We start from the raw sequence: 16,677 nt of genomic DNA, 5'->3' as shown, positions 1-16,677 counted from the left end.
TCTCAAACCCAGTGCTTATTTTAAGATACAGTCCATACTAAATTCTCTACGTAAACCACAAGACAAACTGTCTAAAAGTTATTCATCACTGAACTAGGCTTTAAATGAGTACATTAAAGATGCCTCAACAGCTTATCTACTGTACCTGACCTTCTATAAAATGCTTATGATTTAGGTAAACATGCTTTATTTTTGCTTTGCAGTGGACAAGATTAGGTACTTGAGGATTCTGCAGCTCATTTCATTATGAAGTCATGTATGCCTAAGCCTACTGGCAACTACTTTCTATGAAGCACTAACTTCATTCAGGAATTGATTGAGACATACCTTGAAGGCAGCTAGCATTTCGTCTCTGCAAGGCCTGAGAGGACTGTTTTGAAATGTTAGTAGTGTCATCAGTTAGAAGTTTATTCTGTTTTATAACCTGTTTTCATTCATGGTCTGCTTATGCTGTCTCCTCTTCCACCAAGATTTCTTCTTTTTCCTTCCTTGTAGTCATGTTAGTCATCTATTTCACCAGTGTTTTTCTTCCCTTCCCCCCACCCATGTCAGCTGTCTGTTCTCCTGATTGTTCCAGGAGGTACTTTCTACCTCATTCCATTTCATTCTTAACCACAGAACTTCTTTAGCTTTTCACACCGCTTTACAAATACCTGGAAAGCAAGGTGAAAAACAAATGCAGTTTTGTATGCATCATACAGGAGTATGGTTTCCAGTACAGCCTGTTTCTTTGTAATAAGTTCTTTCACTTTTGGGCAGGTAGCAGTGGATGCCATTTATGTGTATTTCACCGATGCTTTTAATTCTATCCTCCAGTAGCCTTGCCATCAAATCAGTTATGTATCAAATAGGTGAAGAACAAGGCTCAAAAATTGGCAGGACCACTGGGCTCAAAGGGTTGATATTATCAATGGTCAAGGACTGGAACAGGCTTCCCAGGGAAGCTGCAAAATCCCCATCCTTGGAGGCTTTCGAAGCAGGACTGAACAAGGTCCTGAGCCAACCTGGACACGTTCCTACAAGTGCTGTTTAATATCTTCATCAATGACACAGACATTGGGATCAAGTGCACTCTCAGCATATTTGCAGATGAACCAAGCTGAGTGGAGCAGTTGACATGCCTGAGGGATGGGAAGTCATCCAGAAGGACCTGGACAACCCTGAGAATAGGGCCCGTGTGAACCGCAAAAGGTTCAACAAGGCCAAGTGCAAGGGGGGTTGAGGCATCCCCGGTATCAACACAAGGTGGGGTATGACGGGATTGAGAATAGCCCTGCTGAGATGGACTTGGGGGTGCTGGTGGGTGAAAAATTGAATATGAGCCAGCAAGGTGCGCTCACAGCCCAGAAAGCCCATCACACCCTGGGCTGCATCAAGAGAAGCGTGGCCAGCAGGGAGGGGATTCTGCCCCTCTACTCTGCTTTGGTGAGACCCCACCTGCAGTGCTGCATCCAGCTCTAGAGTCCTCAGCACAAGACAGACATGGACCTGCTCGAGCAGGTCCAGAGGAGGGCCATGAATATGACTGGGGGGCTGGAGCACCTCCTCTGAGGAAAAGCTGAGAGTCGAGGTTGTTCAGCCTGGAGGAGAGAAGGCTCCAAGAAGACCTTATAGTGGCCCTTCAGCGCTTAAAGGGGGCCTGTAAGAAAGATGGAAGTGACCTTTTTAGCAGGGCCTGATGCAATAGGGCAAGTAGTAACGGTTTTAAACTAAAAGAAGGTAGATTTAGACTAGGTATAAGAAAAAAATTTTACAATGAGGGCAGTGAAACACTGGCACAGGTTGCCCAGAGAGCTGGTAGAAGCCCCATCCCTGGGAACATTCTAGGTCAGGCTGGACGGGGCTCTGAGCTACCTGACCTAGTTGAAGATGTCCCTGCTTACTGTAGAGGGGTTGGACTAGATGACCTTTTAAGGTCCCTTCCGACCCAAATGATTCTGATTCTAAATTCCAATACAGTCCTTACGCAGAAATTGCCAAATCGCCTAAAATGGTAGCAATCTAAGTATTCTGCCCAGGATTAAAGTGCAGGCCTACCTATTTGAGTTTGCTATTTGCCTTATTTACTGTGCTCTCTTCATCATGCCAGATCAGCATCCAGTTCCCTCGATACCCAAAGCTACTTTTTGAGGATCAATAACTGTTCCTGAAGGACCCTCTGTTTGCTTTCTAGTTATTTCGTCCTTCAAAAAGAATGCAGGAGAGAACAGCTAAACCTCTTATGGTTCATCTGGGCACCAGCTGGAAGAGACCAAAACAAATAATGTGTACGGCTAGGAGATTACTGTGGTTCAGAGCAAAAATTATTCTGCTTAGGAACTTGGAACAGTCTACCACAGGACAATTCCAAGGGCTAATCAAGTTTGAAGGACATGGGATTTATCCTTAGAGATATAATACTACCTGTTCTATTCATAATAGCAACATTGATGAGAAAACATGGGATGAGTTGTATGACTTATAGCATGAATGCCTTTCAGCTTGACTCTCCACACCATGTATATGTGAGCTAACCACTTAGCAGAACACGAGTTTTAATATTTAATGCAGTAAGTCAAATTGAGAGTTTCCATACTAATGATTCAACCAATCAAGAGGCTTAGGATTCTCCTTTTGGAGAAACTCATGTTTCTAAACCTTGTTTTTCTGACAGTATGTTAGAGTACCTAACTCTTGCAAGCTATGCTGGCACATACAGGGAGCAAAACAGAAATCAAGAACAAAACCGAATCAAAAATCCTAATACAGAACATTTTTGTCCTTCAACACCACACATGAACACACAGTTACAATTGTTTGAATGTCCATGAAGGACAGACGGTGTCACATCAGCCGTTTCAGCCACTGGTCATATCAATCTTCTATATGCAGCTGTAAACACGGAAACTGCTTACACCAGTGAGGCATTCCTCTGCCAGCTTAACAAAGCCATGAGTGACGAACGCACATGCACCTAACACACGTTTGCCAACAGGGCAGTGTAACTGCTGCCCTCAAACCAAATACAGCTGAACTTTCAAGAGTTAACAAGTAGCGGAAACTGTCTCCTTAGAGAAAGGGAGGGTCTTATCAGAGCCAAACAGTGCTTCTGAAAGATAAGAATGGAGAAAGCATAACGGTGTAAGTGGTTCTCTTCAACATAAGTTATTTATACCCTCATGGTTAACCGGCAATATGAAATAAAAAACAAAGATTAAGAAAGAGAATGAAAGCTGAACAATCTTACTTTGAATATTAATACATGGGTGTAAGCTTCATGAACGTTATTTCTTGAGTCAAAAAAAAAAGTTTCACCTTTAAAGTCCCAGGATATTTAACTGAAAAAACTAAATGCCAATGTAATTTCATCAGGCCGTTTACAAAGTTACTCCAAAATATCAGTCCATCTCCAATTCATCAGTAAATAGGGAGGGGGAAGAAAGGATCAAACTCTTTCTAAAAGGCTGTAAATATTATCCACTGAAAAGAAAAGGTGCATTTGTGAACTGAATGCTGTTACGAATATTTTAAGAGAAAACAGTAACTTTACTTTTCAGACAAATTTAGTTTCCTCCTAAAACGTTAAGACACTGCTTGAGAGAAAGCAATATTGAAGAAGCAGTCTTCTCCATCATAAATAAGACTACTTAGGACATACTGATTACATTACAGTAATTAATACATGGGGTTTACCACATTAGATAAACAGTTATAAGGTATCATTCTGAAAAAAACCCTAAGATTAATTTAATTTGATTAATTTTTAATGAGTGTGGCCGCCAAGCTAACTGTTTTTTGTCTCGTGTGGTTCCCAGCCAATTCAGCTCCCTGTCACTCTATTAGTGACAAGGAAGGGAAGGTACAAGAGCTAGCCATTTTAAGCAGAGGAGAAGGACCACAGAATCATAGCAGTCCCCTGAACCGGCGGGCACTGTGGTTCTTTCTCGCTTCCAATACCTTTAAAACTGTCTGTCTCAGAACTGTCCTGCACACAAAAGTGTTTTCCAGAGTGAGGACAGAAGAGCTGAGTACACAACACTCTCTCTGTGATGAGTATTGTCGACACAGCTTTGCAGGCAGACTGTTCAGTATCTGCCTCAAAGTGCTCTAAAACCCACAGCAACTGTATCAAGCTGTAATCATTATATACTAAAGATAAATTAAAATACATGCAATAACCAGAATTAATAAATGAACTTGAGAAGAAAGCAATCAAAGTCTCCAGCACACAGTGCTACACTGAGTCTGGAAACCTTTATAACAAGCTATTTTTTCAAGGTATGAGAAATCACTAATTTGAGACATGAGATAATGCCAGCAAAAGAATCAAATTTAGCATGGGTAAACATTAAACAAAGGTTAGGATGTTTGTGTAAAGAATTAAGAATTAGATTTATGAAAGTTACTTTCTTAAAGAGGCAGGCCAGGCAACTTGACTCATTTTGTCCAAAGGATCAAGGATCTGTAATAGCATTACCAATACAACCCAGCTCTCGCAAAAGAATTGAAGGAAGTTTCAGCACTAGCAAGCAAAGAAACTAGAGGTTCCGTTGCTGAAACCACAGCACCTGGTGCCTGACCTCAGAAGGCAGCAGGCTGAGCACAGTTACATCTCAGTGCCACACAGAGATCCTCTCTGCTACGACAAGGAAGTGCTATACACACTTAGAAGGAGGTAACTGAATCACAGCCCAGTATGGAAATGCTTGTCTCTTATTTTAATCAGAAAAAGGATCAAGTAAAGATCAACTTCAGATTGCACAGATCATTAAAAGCTTACAGAGAAAACATAAGCCCATAGTACCCATTTGTTTTCTTTCAACTTATAATCAACCTTTTCCAATGTTCATCTGCTAGTGTATGTTGACTGCATTTGTAGTGAGGCCTAATATTTCACAATTATTAAAAGTGTAAACAATATAACACCTAATAATTAAATGGAAGATCTAGTCGAGGTATGATGCATAAACCCCCTAATTATTTAGGACAGTGGGTATGGCAAATAGCTGTCATCAAGGAAAGGTTCTAGGCACAGTGATCAGTGTAAGAAAGTACTTTTTTATTTTTAAAGAGACTCAGATCATCAGTTCACTCTATTACTCCAAAACAAAACTCAGTATGGAAAGCTGACTTTAAAAATATCTTTGTAGCAGCATTATTGAACTGATGCAACTTCACAGTTCTGACAGCCACAGGGATGAAGTACTAAATTCTCATCTTTCACACGTAAGCCCCTATTATTATATCTCCCTACTAGCCAAAGAGCCAATAAATCAAGAACCTCAGAAGTTGTGCAAATCACAAACCACTCAAGCTATTAAAACCAACATCACTTTAATTCCTTTTGCATAATATCTTAAGAATATAAAGCCAAAGGTAAGTTTTCATTGGTTTTGTCCCCTTTGGCTACGCTGCCTATGGAAGCTCTGCAAAGCATTCAGACAAGCGTTCCCAAAGAAGGCAATCCACCTTTTGTTCTCTTGCATTGTCTGGTGTCTTTTGTCTAAAGTGCTTTGACAGAAAGAATGGCTGCCTGCATTTTTGACATTCTAGAAACTTACTGGCATCTCTTGTGTTGCAGTACAATAAAGAGATACAGTAAAGACCAAACAGATTTACTAGAAAAGTGGGAAGCTCACGTTACCAGCTTTTTGAAGGGGGAGCATAATCCATTGGTTAGTCACCAAAATTTTGATCTCTTATCACGGGAAAGTATCGAACCCCTACAATTCTCAGCCCAAATTTAGTCTAGCACCATGAAAATAACAAAGGCATTTCAAGTAAATAATCCAGGGTGACTTACAGTTGCTTTAAGCAAGCATACTTGTTTTATTACACCACTCCATTTGGTACAGCAATTATGTTATTTCATGTCAGATGGGTTTTTATCCAAATTCCAGAACAACCACTAATTAAAATTTAGTCAAAAACCTGTACTTCATAAATACTGCCAGCCTCTTTAATATGCTTCCCACTTTGTCTTGCATAACACAGAAGTAATGGAACCAATACGCCTTCCTTCTTTTCTGTAAGGTTACACTTGCACATTAGCTTTATGATCATTCATTGAAGGAAAAAACCCAACTTCAAGAACAGAGCATGTCTTGTCGACATAGCAACATTTTAAATATATTCCCATCTGTAGATACTTCTATACTCTTTTTTCTGATTTGACTTGTTTTACACATTAAAACAACCTGTTCTCTACCTCTCTCACAGCAAAGAAGATTCTCATAGTGTCTTCTTCAGTTGAACCTCCCCTCAAGAGGTAGCTATTGCTTTTATTATCATTGCAGTTGCACTCTGGCTGAAATGAAGTGTTGGTCCTAAGGGAAATAATTCTAACATGGGATACTACTTTTTTAATTAGCTGGGCAAGATATATCTATGTACCTACATATCTACGTAATTATCATATATCCACATATACAGAAATATATATTAAAGAACACATTTTTGGTAAACTTCAGATGCCTTTTACACTGCTACAGGTATGCTGAAATTACATTTGAGTTAATTTAGGAATTACATCGCCATGCTATATTCCATTGCCACAGAGGAAAATTAAGAGCCTATTATTTCAAAAATATTTTGTTAGTTAGGAACACACATTTACAGAACCAGTTGTTGCCACATGACACTTTCATATTCTGCAAATAACCTGGGTACAAATAAAGATCAAAATAAAGACCATAGTCAACACAACCTCTGCAAGAATTATGCATCAAAACCCAGAGATCTGTAACTCTTAATAACATGGTAAAAAAAGCCTGTCGCAGGTAGAATCTGAACAAAGAACATCTTCCAAACCTACCAGCTGGAAAAAGCACAAGTATATTTTCAAGATCACATCTTCCCCATCCCTAAGATGTTACTGTTTTGCAAGTCTCACTGAGAATCATTTCCTTCACACACTACCACAAATTTAAGTCTTTCTGGGGAAAACAACACTGAACCCCCCCCCCCCAGTTTCTTTCATAACTCTAATAAACTGTAAAAACAGTGGTATTGGTCCCCTGTTTCATTATAAATGTGAGAGTGGGACTACAGCATACTCATAGAAGTATTATCAGACCTTCATAAAGCTGAATGACTTCTGAGAACGTACAACCAAATGGTAAATCAGGAGATTTATACTTTTCTAATTAAATGCCAATGCAAACTACTGTTCAGGGTATTTAGCTATAAATCTCATTTTTGTTGAAAAAACGCATTACTCCAAAGGAAAAAAACCCCAACCCAAAACTACCACCCTAAAACTGCTGAGCCCCTTGATGCTCAAAGTAGTTTCTCTTTCTTATCTAATGCCAGTAGAATACCAGGTTATGCACCTAAAAGTAATGAAAATTCGTGACTTAACATCGTGTTTACACATTCAAAATTTAAACTTCCAGAAGCTGTCCCTGCACCACAACACTACCAGAACGCAACAACCGAAATGAATGTACTACACTGCGAATTACCAGAGTGTATCTATGATTAACTGGCTGGGGCTTTCTTGCCTTCTTCCCGTAGCAGAGCCGAGACATTTCCATGCTAAAAACAAAACGAGACTAAAGAAAGAAATAAATAATAATAGTAATAATAAAAAAAACCCATTCAGGACTATTTGAAAGCATTCTCTGTACCTGCTGGCAGCTCCAGGCACGGACAGAGCCCCACGACGGTGACAGGATAGTTTGCTAGACGCACACATTTGACTGACGCGGCAGGGAACCAATGAGCGAGCGCACAGCAGGGGGCTGTACCGCAAATGATGACGGTACACAAGAAAAAAGGTTTCCTGTAGTCAAGGGTGGTTGCAGAGCACTAGTTTGTTAAAAAGGCTAAAATATTTAAAGATACAGAACAACTTAATTTTTCTTATACAATACTGAAGAATACGAAAAAAATCCCCAAGAACTTCTTGCAATATTCTGTTACACTGTAATTGCTCATAAACAAGTTCCAATGGTAACAAATTTGCACTCAATATGAAAATACTAATTTGTCTTGCTTTCGTTAACTAACACTGTTTATACACAGTTGTCATTTCTTAGTCCTGAACCAGTTAAAAAAGTGGGCAGCAAAGTTTTTTTTTAAAATATTCTTTTCAAAAAAGGTTTTAAAGCAGTCAGGAACTGTCAGCCTTGCAGCATTTTCAGTTTTGTAAACTACAAGAAGAAAATGAATCCTTTTGTCTATAAGCTAAACTGGCTTACTAGTTAAATGCTAGTCCCAGCAATGAAGTATTTTTGGAATCATGATTTAATTTTTTTTTTCTTAAGGAAGGATGTTTACTCAAACAGGCACACGTAAAATAACACGCACAGCAACTCTTTGAGAATTTCCTTGTAGCAGCTCTTGGAGGCTTTTTTTTTTTTCCTCTCCCTCCTCCAAAAACACCCAGTGCTCCAAGTCCTGGGGAGAAGTATTAAGTAGGCCAGGGCAGCGGCAGGCAGCATCACAACATCATCAAAACATTGCTCACTCCTGCAGTTGCACTCTGATCTAAAAGCCAAGACATCCAAGCAGAGAAAACCAGTACCAGAACTTGTACTTCACTACACTGCGGTCTGTGCACTGGAACACCTCACCTCGCATTAGTATCTCACTCAACATAATTCAGATGGATAAAATGTTTTTCCTTTCATCAAAACGTTTCTCAGAAGCTGGTAAGTCTAAAAATCAATTAGTTCCAACTTATGAGAATTATTAAGGTGGCAAGTAAGGACATTTTTATCACATTGACATTGAAAGATGGGATTGAGGAAACTGAAATATACAATATTACACTAGATACACAGTCAAATAGTGTAAGATTCAAACAATAAACAATATGCCCATTTATTTGATCTTCTTTTTTAAAAACAGTGAGCTAATATTGAGGTAAAATAAGAATAAAAAAAATGGACAGGCTTAAAACTGTTTCAAGTGAGACAATTTCAATCAATATAAAAAAATAAAATACAAGCTACAGTGTCCACCCCCCCAAAGTCTGGCAAATCCTAAAGAAATGGAAGTATGCAGAGAAACTATTTCAAACTCTCTCTGGACATGAAACTTCTAAGCCAAAAAGCAAAAGTTAGCCACACAACTAACTCCCCCACAGCCTATTTCAGCATCCTGTCCCTCCCTGCCTCCCATTTTTTTCCCCTCTCAGAAAAAACAAGTTCCTTCCTAACACTACCTAAACACACTGTTTCTCCAAAACTGGGGGAGGCAGAAAAGAATGTGAGCCATCCTACGATTTTTAATTCTAGAACATTTCATCTTAAACAATTCCAACAACTTACATGTAAGTTTTTAGCCTCTCTAAATAAAACTGGCTCCTCCCAGAGCTTCTCAAAAGGATTCTAAAAATCGCTCAAAAGAAAAGACAGCAATAAACTTCTCTGTTAGACCTCACAACTCACTTCTTCACTTAGTTAACAGTCGCAAAGTTTATTGGGAACAAATGCACTAGGAACTCTATCAGCCCTCCTGCCAGCCTGGTTTGATGTCCAGTCCTCCAGCAGCAGCAGCTCCCACCAGCGGGTAGCTGCCCTGCAGCTGGGAGCATCTGCTGGAGGGGGAGGGTGGGTGGAAAGCGGGTCAGGGGAGCCTGAGCACCATCATGAACAGTGCAGTCCTAACAGTGGCAAAAGCTTTCTCTTGCGACTGACCTCCACCCCAGCCCTTTAACAGTCTTTTCTCCAAAGCAGTGGAAGATGTATTTCTATTAGTAAGAGAAAGAAGCCCACACAAGAAGCTTGACCCCAGGAGATCCTCTTAATTAAAGATAAATAAAATAAACTGCCCTTTTATTCTTTTGTGCATTTCTGGGTTATACTACTGATCTATTAATTTGACTCAGAACCTCATCTTGTTACTAATTACATGCCTCGCCATAAAAGTTCTTAATTAAAAAGACTGTAGACAGGGAGTACTGGCTCATACCCAACATATGTGCATAACAGCAGCTAACACATAAGAGCATCTACCTATTTGCTACCTAGATAACAGAGCAAAACAAAATGTATCTAATTACACTGAATGATAATCCTGTTATTGTCATTATTAGCTTGTAATCAAGCTAAATATCTCTACACAATCAATGTTCAAGGCAGAAGCACACAGTCCTTTCAGTAACTTATTCATGAAGTTGTTTTTTCTGATCAACTAATCTGTCTTTAAAAATATTAAAGTAGCAGCACAGAAAAAGGACAGTGCCAACAAATACAGGTACAACTTACAAAACATCTTATTTCCACTCCAAACCAATTATATCTAGCTTACACCTTTTGTCATACCAGATTTAAAGCTATCAGCTAACAAGACCCCATGAAACAGAATAGTAAGTACGATTAACTCTCTCTGAACTTAAGTAGGAAGAATGGATGCTGGGTGTGAAAGAACATCTTTGCAGATTGATTAGATGGCATTATTCTGTTTCACCTAGAAGCTAACACAATGTCCTGATACTGCAGCGACAGAAAAGTGGTGATGTTGAATTCTACAATCCCTATATTCAATATGCCTGCTTTTTGAGTGATATTACATTAATGAAAAGTAATTTATTTTCCCTGTTCCTTCCCTCTTAAGGGAGAGAGGTTAGCCCAGAGAGACACTGGGGCAGACACACACACAAAAAAAATCATTCAGGTTTTTTAGAACTTGCTGTTGATTCCACACAGAACAGCCATGGAGGTGACCAGGTTTTGTGATAGAAAGTCACAAACATGGTGCACTGAAGATCAGCATCCCCAGGCATCTCCCAAGAAGATTATATATGAGGCATGTGTATAATTTAAGATTATCCTCAGAATTTAATACTTTAATTTCAGAAGCAGCCCTGAAAATTGGAAAAAACAGCAACAACAAAACAACACAGAAATCACAGGAACCAGATTGTGTAACTCAGTGCCTCAGTGCAATTCATAAGTTATTTGCATTTTTGACTGACAAGAAGAAAGCTTGTTTTTATGCTGTTGTATTGGTTTGCCTGGGAACAGACAATCAATAAGCAATGACATTAGTTTCACTTTCAGCAGCCTACTTGTTAGAATGTATTTTTAAAGAGATGAGATTGCTATTTTAATTACTGCTAACAGGCATGTTTCACAGATTATAATAAAAACTCCCATCACCAAAAAGCTCAAAAGAAAAACTGAAAGCTGCCTCAAGTAGTGTTTAAAATAGTGTAGTTTTAGTACACATTAGTATAATATGACAGAAAACAACTCCAGAATTATAAACTCTCTTACAGTCTTACAATATTTTTAAATTTAGAAAAGCATTTTACAGCTCGGATAAGAGACGTACATCCTGTATGTTTACTCCTTGTATTACAGTTTTAGAATACAAGTTGGCAAGAACTTCAAAATCAGGAAGACACCTAATTTTGATGCTCGGACCACCTAAATTGTCGTCTTTGGAAGGAATCCCACTAGGTAAAAGCAAGCCAGTTTCATATTTTGATGATATAAGGCGTACAAAAGTCAGCTGAATTAAAGTCTGGTTTATCTTTAAGAAGAGGCACACACATTTTATTTGGTACAAAAAGCATTTCCGATGGCTAAGAAGAGAGTGCCAACTTCAGCAGTAATGAAATGAGAATGCAGTTAAACAGAAAAATAAAAATCAGGTGCTAGCTTCTACGCAAAACTACTACTTTGTCTTCTAGAACAAGCGGATCTTTGTAAAAGTTGTTGCAGGTGAAGCTAATGTGGGATTACAGCTAACGCAGGTCTGATGCCTTCCCCTTTACTGTTACAAGAAATACACTAAACAGTACAAAAGCCACCTCCTGTAGCATCCAATACAACGTGGACTGTCACAGCTTCTTAGTTGGCTGATAATGTTTCCGTAAGAAAGGAAGTATAATTTGAGAAGTCGTCCTTTGTTTCACTTAAACAGTTTAGGAAAGCAGAGGGAAGCAGTATTTTTCCATCCACAAAATTTTGCTCAGGATTTTCAAAGGTATGCTGAAAGCCATAAAAGAGTCTCAAAAGCTCAAGTTTTTTAGTTGAATGATTCTTCAACTCCTAGCAGAGGGCCTGCCCCAGTTCTCTCTATTAGATACATGAAATAACCATAAATTACAATTCCACATTCACGATTTCAACTACAGGACACCTCCAAGTAATTAAAATACTCAAGTTATAAATAGATTCCAAATAGATTACGCAGAGAAAATAGAGCAAAGCAAGAAATATCCCATGCATGAAGTTGAGAGAGTGTTCAATATTTGCTCAAGTTAATGGCAAAAGCCAGAATGACAGTTACCACTCTCTACAAAGGGCACTGCATTATTTTAATGGGCACCAGAGTGTCTCTCTTCAATCACAAAAACTAATTTTACAGAAACATTTCTAAGCATTGCACATGACTGATGACGTTGAAGAGACTTTCGACCTCTGGCACAAGAGGAAAGCCTACAAAACATGGTTGTTAAAGCACAGCAACACATGCATAGTGACAGACAGACAATGCATGATGTAAAAAACAAACAATAAGATATTTTGTATATCTAATATACTACCATAAAGAGACAACCTTTTAAGAAACATTGGAAAAATTACTCTTATTTTGAGGGCTGTTAATGTGATGCATCTTTACACATTGTGTGCAGTGCTTTATTCAAGAAGCCTACAACTTTCAGACTTCCTCTTCTCTCTGCTGATCCAGTATTACACAGCTTGTCATACAGCATTACAATCATACCAAAGTTTAAAACGTGAGACACAACAAGCAGCTGTTTCACTAGCATCCAAGCACTGAACTGCAGAGTAGGGAACGGCAGCACATTTACAGAAAAAAAAAACCAATTAAGAACACAAAAAAACTTAAGACACTAGTGCCTACTGAAGCTGAAATGCCCGTTTCAACATCGAAATGTTGTAGGTTACAGTCCAGATCCAATAAAGAACTTGAGCACCTATGTCCAATACTCCAATATTGAAAAACCTTCTTCAGATGTTACATGACCACTTTTTGTGACCCTTTTGTTTCTACAAATACACAGAACTAGAATTTATAGACACTCCAGAAGTTACAGTTTTGTTAAAGTTGAAGTGTTGAGTGTCTTAACTCAAATACCATTTCAGGAAGGCAGAACTTCATTTGCAACTATTAGCTTGATCCAGTAAACATTTTCAATTCATGTCTAAGTTCCAACTGATATTCAGCTTGACAAGTGAGTTACTACAGAGTACTGCTTCCCAGAAGTACTGTATCTATACTTTCTATAGAAATTTAATATCCAAAAAACCCGTAACGATTATGAAATGCATGTCCAGAACATGACCAGTGAATCTGGGAAAAAAATCACTGGCAAATATCTATCCACTCATGCTTTGTTTTGGAAGTTAACTTCTAGACAGCTTTAAATCGAACTGACTTTTCTGTATTTTCCAAACAACTGAAAAGCTTATGGAAACAATAAAACCAGATGAGCTTCCAACTGCTTTAAGGTCAGCTTGCCGGTCCTAAGACAACAAATTTCCTGTTTTCAAATTTCTTGTGGATGAGTACTTAGACTTACGTAGACCTGAAGTATGTCTCAATCCTGAATAATAGCAATAAATAAGATCAAATGACAGGGGGAAGGGGGGGAGGAAGGAAGAGTCAACACTAAGTATTATTCTAGTACAGAGCAATTCTTCCATTTCCTTAACAGATTTCAGGTTTACATAGGAAGTGATGTCCTTTACTGACTTTTTCACAAGTGCCCAAGACAAAATTCCTTTAATGCCTCTGAAATATTTAGCTGTGGCCACACTCCATAATTTTTTTTTTTTTTTTTGCATCAATACTCTGTCTGATGACCAGAGACCTGATCCATCAGCATAGATCCTGTCTTTCCAATATCACATAAAGATAACACACTCAATAGCTGTAGTTACATAGCTATTGTTTTGATTGTTCTAGATTCAAATTTGAAATCTAAAGCTAGATTCGCAGTCTATGTCAATAAGTCATTATCACACACAGAAATGAAAAGCACATGTATACACATACAGTCAATACAGTGGTGCATCCCAGTTTTCCAGTTCCATAACAAAAAAATTAAGTAACTTATAGAATACAACAGACTAAGTCTCTTAATTGTTCAAGAAATCTTATTAACTTTTAGAATTAGTTTTACGGACCAACAGATGAAGCGTTAAGCAAGCAAATTAAGGTATTCTGATCTCAGAATCGCAGAACGGTAGGCACTGGAAGGGACCTCTGGAGATCAACTAGTCTAACCCCCCTGCTAAAGCAGGTTGCACAGGACTGTGTCCAGGTAGATTTTTAACATCTCCAGAAAAGGAGACTCTACAACCTCCCCAGGCAGCCTGTTCCAGTGCTCTGTCACCCTCAAAGTAAAGAAGTTTTTCCCCATGTTCGATGGAACTTCCTGTGCTCCAGTTTGTGCCCGTTGCCCCTTGTCCTGTCACTGGGCACCACTGAAAAGAGGCCGGCCCTATCCTCTTGACACCTGCTCTTTACAAGAATTGATAAGATCCCCGCTCAGTCTTCTCTTCTCCACGCTAAAGAGCCCCAGGTCTCCCAGCCTTTCCTTGTAGGAGAGATGCTTCTGTCCCCTAATCATCTTTGTAGCCCTCCACTGGACTCTCTCCAGTGGTTCCTTGTCTCTTTTGAACTGGAGAGCCCAGAACTGGACACAGCACTCCAGATGTGGCCTCACCAGGGCAGAGTAGAGGGGGAGGACAACCTCCCTCAACCTGCTGGCCACACTCTTCTTAATGCACCCGAGGACACCATTGGCCTTCTTGACCACAAGGGCAGATTGCTGGCTCATGGTCAAATTGCTGTCCACCAGAACTTCCAGGTCCTTCTCCACAGAGTTGCTCTCCAGCAGGTGGATCCCTAACTTGTACAAGTGCATGAGGTTATTCCTCCCCAGGTGCAGGACCCTACACTTGCCCTTATTGAACCTCATTAGGTTCCTCTCTGCCCAACCCTCTGGCCTGTCCAGGTCTCAGTGAATGGCAGCACAGCCTTCTGCTGTATCTGCCACTCCTCCCAGTTTAGCATCATCAGCAAATTTGCTGAGGCTGCACTCTGTCCCCTCATCCATGTCATTGATGAATATGTTGAACACGACCAGACCCAGTACTGACCCCTGGGGAACACCACTAGCTACAGGCCTCCAGCTGGAGCCTGCACCACTGATCACAATCCTCTGAGCTCTGCCATTCAGCCAGTTCTCAATCTACCTCACTGTCCACACATCTAATCCGTCTAACTTCCTAAGCTTACCTATGAGAATGTGACAGGAGACAGCATCAAAAGCCTTGCTGAAGTTGGGGTAGACAACATCCACTGCTCTCCCCTCATCTACCCAGCCAGTCATGCCATCATAGAAGGCTATCAGATTGGTCAAGCATGATTTCCCCTTGGTAAATCCATGCTGACTACTCCTGATAACCTTCTTCCACATGCTTAGATGACATCCAGAATGAGCTGCTCCATCACCTTTCTAGGGATGGAGGTGAGGTTGACTGGCCTGTAGTTTCCTGGGTCCTCCTTTCTGCCCCTTCTGAAGACTGGAGAGACTTTGGCTTTCCTCCAGTCCTCCAGCACCTCTCCTGTTCTCCATGACCTTTCAAAGGTGATGCAAAGAAGCTTAGCAAGACATCTGCCAGCTCCCTCAGCACTTGTGGGTGCATCCCATCAGGGTCCATGGATTTGTAGGTGTCCAGTTTGCCTAAATGATCTCTAACCCAATCTTCCTTGGGACAAAGGGAAAAGTCCTCCTCTCTCCAGACTTCCTCTCTTACCTCCAGGGTCTCGGATTCCCGAGAGCCAGCCTTAGCAGTAATACCTGAGGCAAAGGCAGCATTCAGTAACTCTGCCTTTTCTTTATCCTGTTACCAGGGTGCCCACCTCATTCAGCAGCAGGCCCACATTTTCTCTAGCCTTCCTTTTGCTACAGATTTACTTGAAGAAGCCCTTCTTGTTATCCTTGCCATCCCTTGCCAGCTTTAATTCCAAGTGGGCCTTAGCCTTCCTCATTGCATCCCTGCATACTCTGATAACATTCCTATATTCCTCCCAAGTGGCTAGTCCCTTTTTCCCCATGCTGTAAACTTCCTTCTTCCCTTTGAGTTTTTTCTAGAAGCTCCTTGTTCATCCCTGCAGATCTCCTCCCTCCTTTGCCTCATAGGGATGCACTGATCTTGAGCTTGGAGGCAGTGGTCCTTGAATACTAACCAACTCCCTTGGGCCTCCCACCTTCTAGAACTCAAACCCATCAGATGCCTCCAAGTAGGTCTCTGAAAAGACCAAAGTTAGCTCTCCTGAAGCCCAGCGTTTTAAATCTACTTATTGCACTGCTTTGTCCACAGAGGATCCTGAACTCCACCATCTCATGGTCATTGCAGCCAAGGCTGCCCCCAATTTTCACATCCCAAACCAGTCCTTCTGTTTGTTAGTATAAGGTCCAGCAGCGCACCTCTCCTTGCTGGCTCCTCCACCACCTGTGTCAAAAAGTTATCGTCAGTGCTCTGCAGAAACCTCCCGGACTGTGTGTGCCTAGCTGTGTTGCCTTTCCAGCAAATATCAGGATAGTTGAAGTCCCCCATGAGAACCAGGGCCTGTGAACATAAGGCTACTTCCAGCTGTCTGTAGAAGGGAAGGTCTCATTGACTTCCTCTTCCCGATCCAGTGGCCTGTGGTAAACAGCTATAGCAGTGTCACCCATATTAGCCTGCCCCTTGATTCTTACTC

General features: G+C 40.3%; 1 protein-coding gene across 3 annotated transcripts in view; it reads right to left on the bottom strand.

Moving 5' to 3' along the window:
- Positions 1–16,677, bottom strand: part of OXR1 (oxidation resistance 1) — a 166,267-nt gene that overhangs the window by 17,174 nt on the left and 132,416 nt on the right. For 2 of the 3 annotated variants that reach the window (XM_009954823.2, XM_009954824.2), the window contains exon 1: positions 7,443–7,508. The exons of the other annotated variant lie outside the window; for it this stretch is intronic. In XM_009954823.2, coding sequence (XP_009953125.2) covers positions 7,443–7,508 — 66 coding nt within the window. Of the gene's footprint in view, positions 1–7,442; positions 7,509–16,677 lie in introns of those variants that run through there. 3 annotated transcript variants of the gene reach the window in all.

This window comes from Leptosomus discolor, chromosome 5, assembly GCF_034619465.1.
Source record: "Leptosomus discolor isolate bLepDis1 chromosome 5, bLepDis1.hap2, whole genome shotgun sequence".
NCBI lineage: Eukaryota > Metazoa > Chordata > Aves > Leptosomiformes > Leptosomidae > Leptosomus > Leptosomus discolor.
This window is presented reverse-complemented; position numbering and strand designations above follow the sequence as displayed.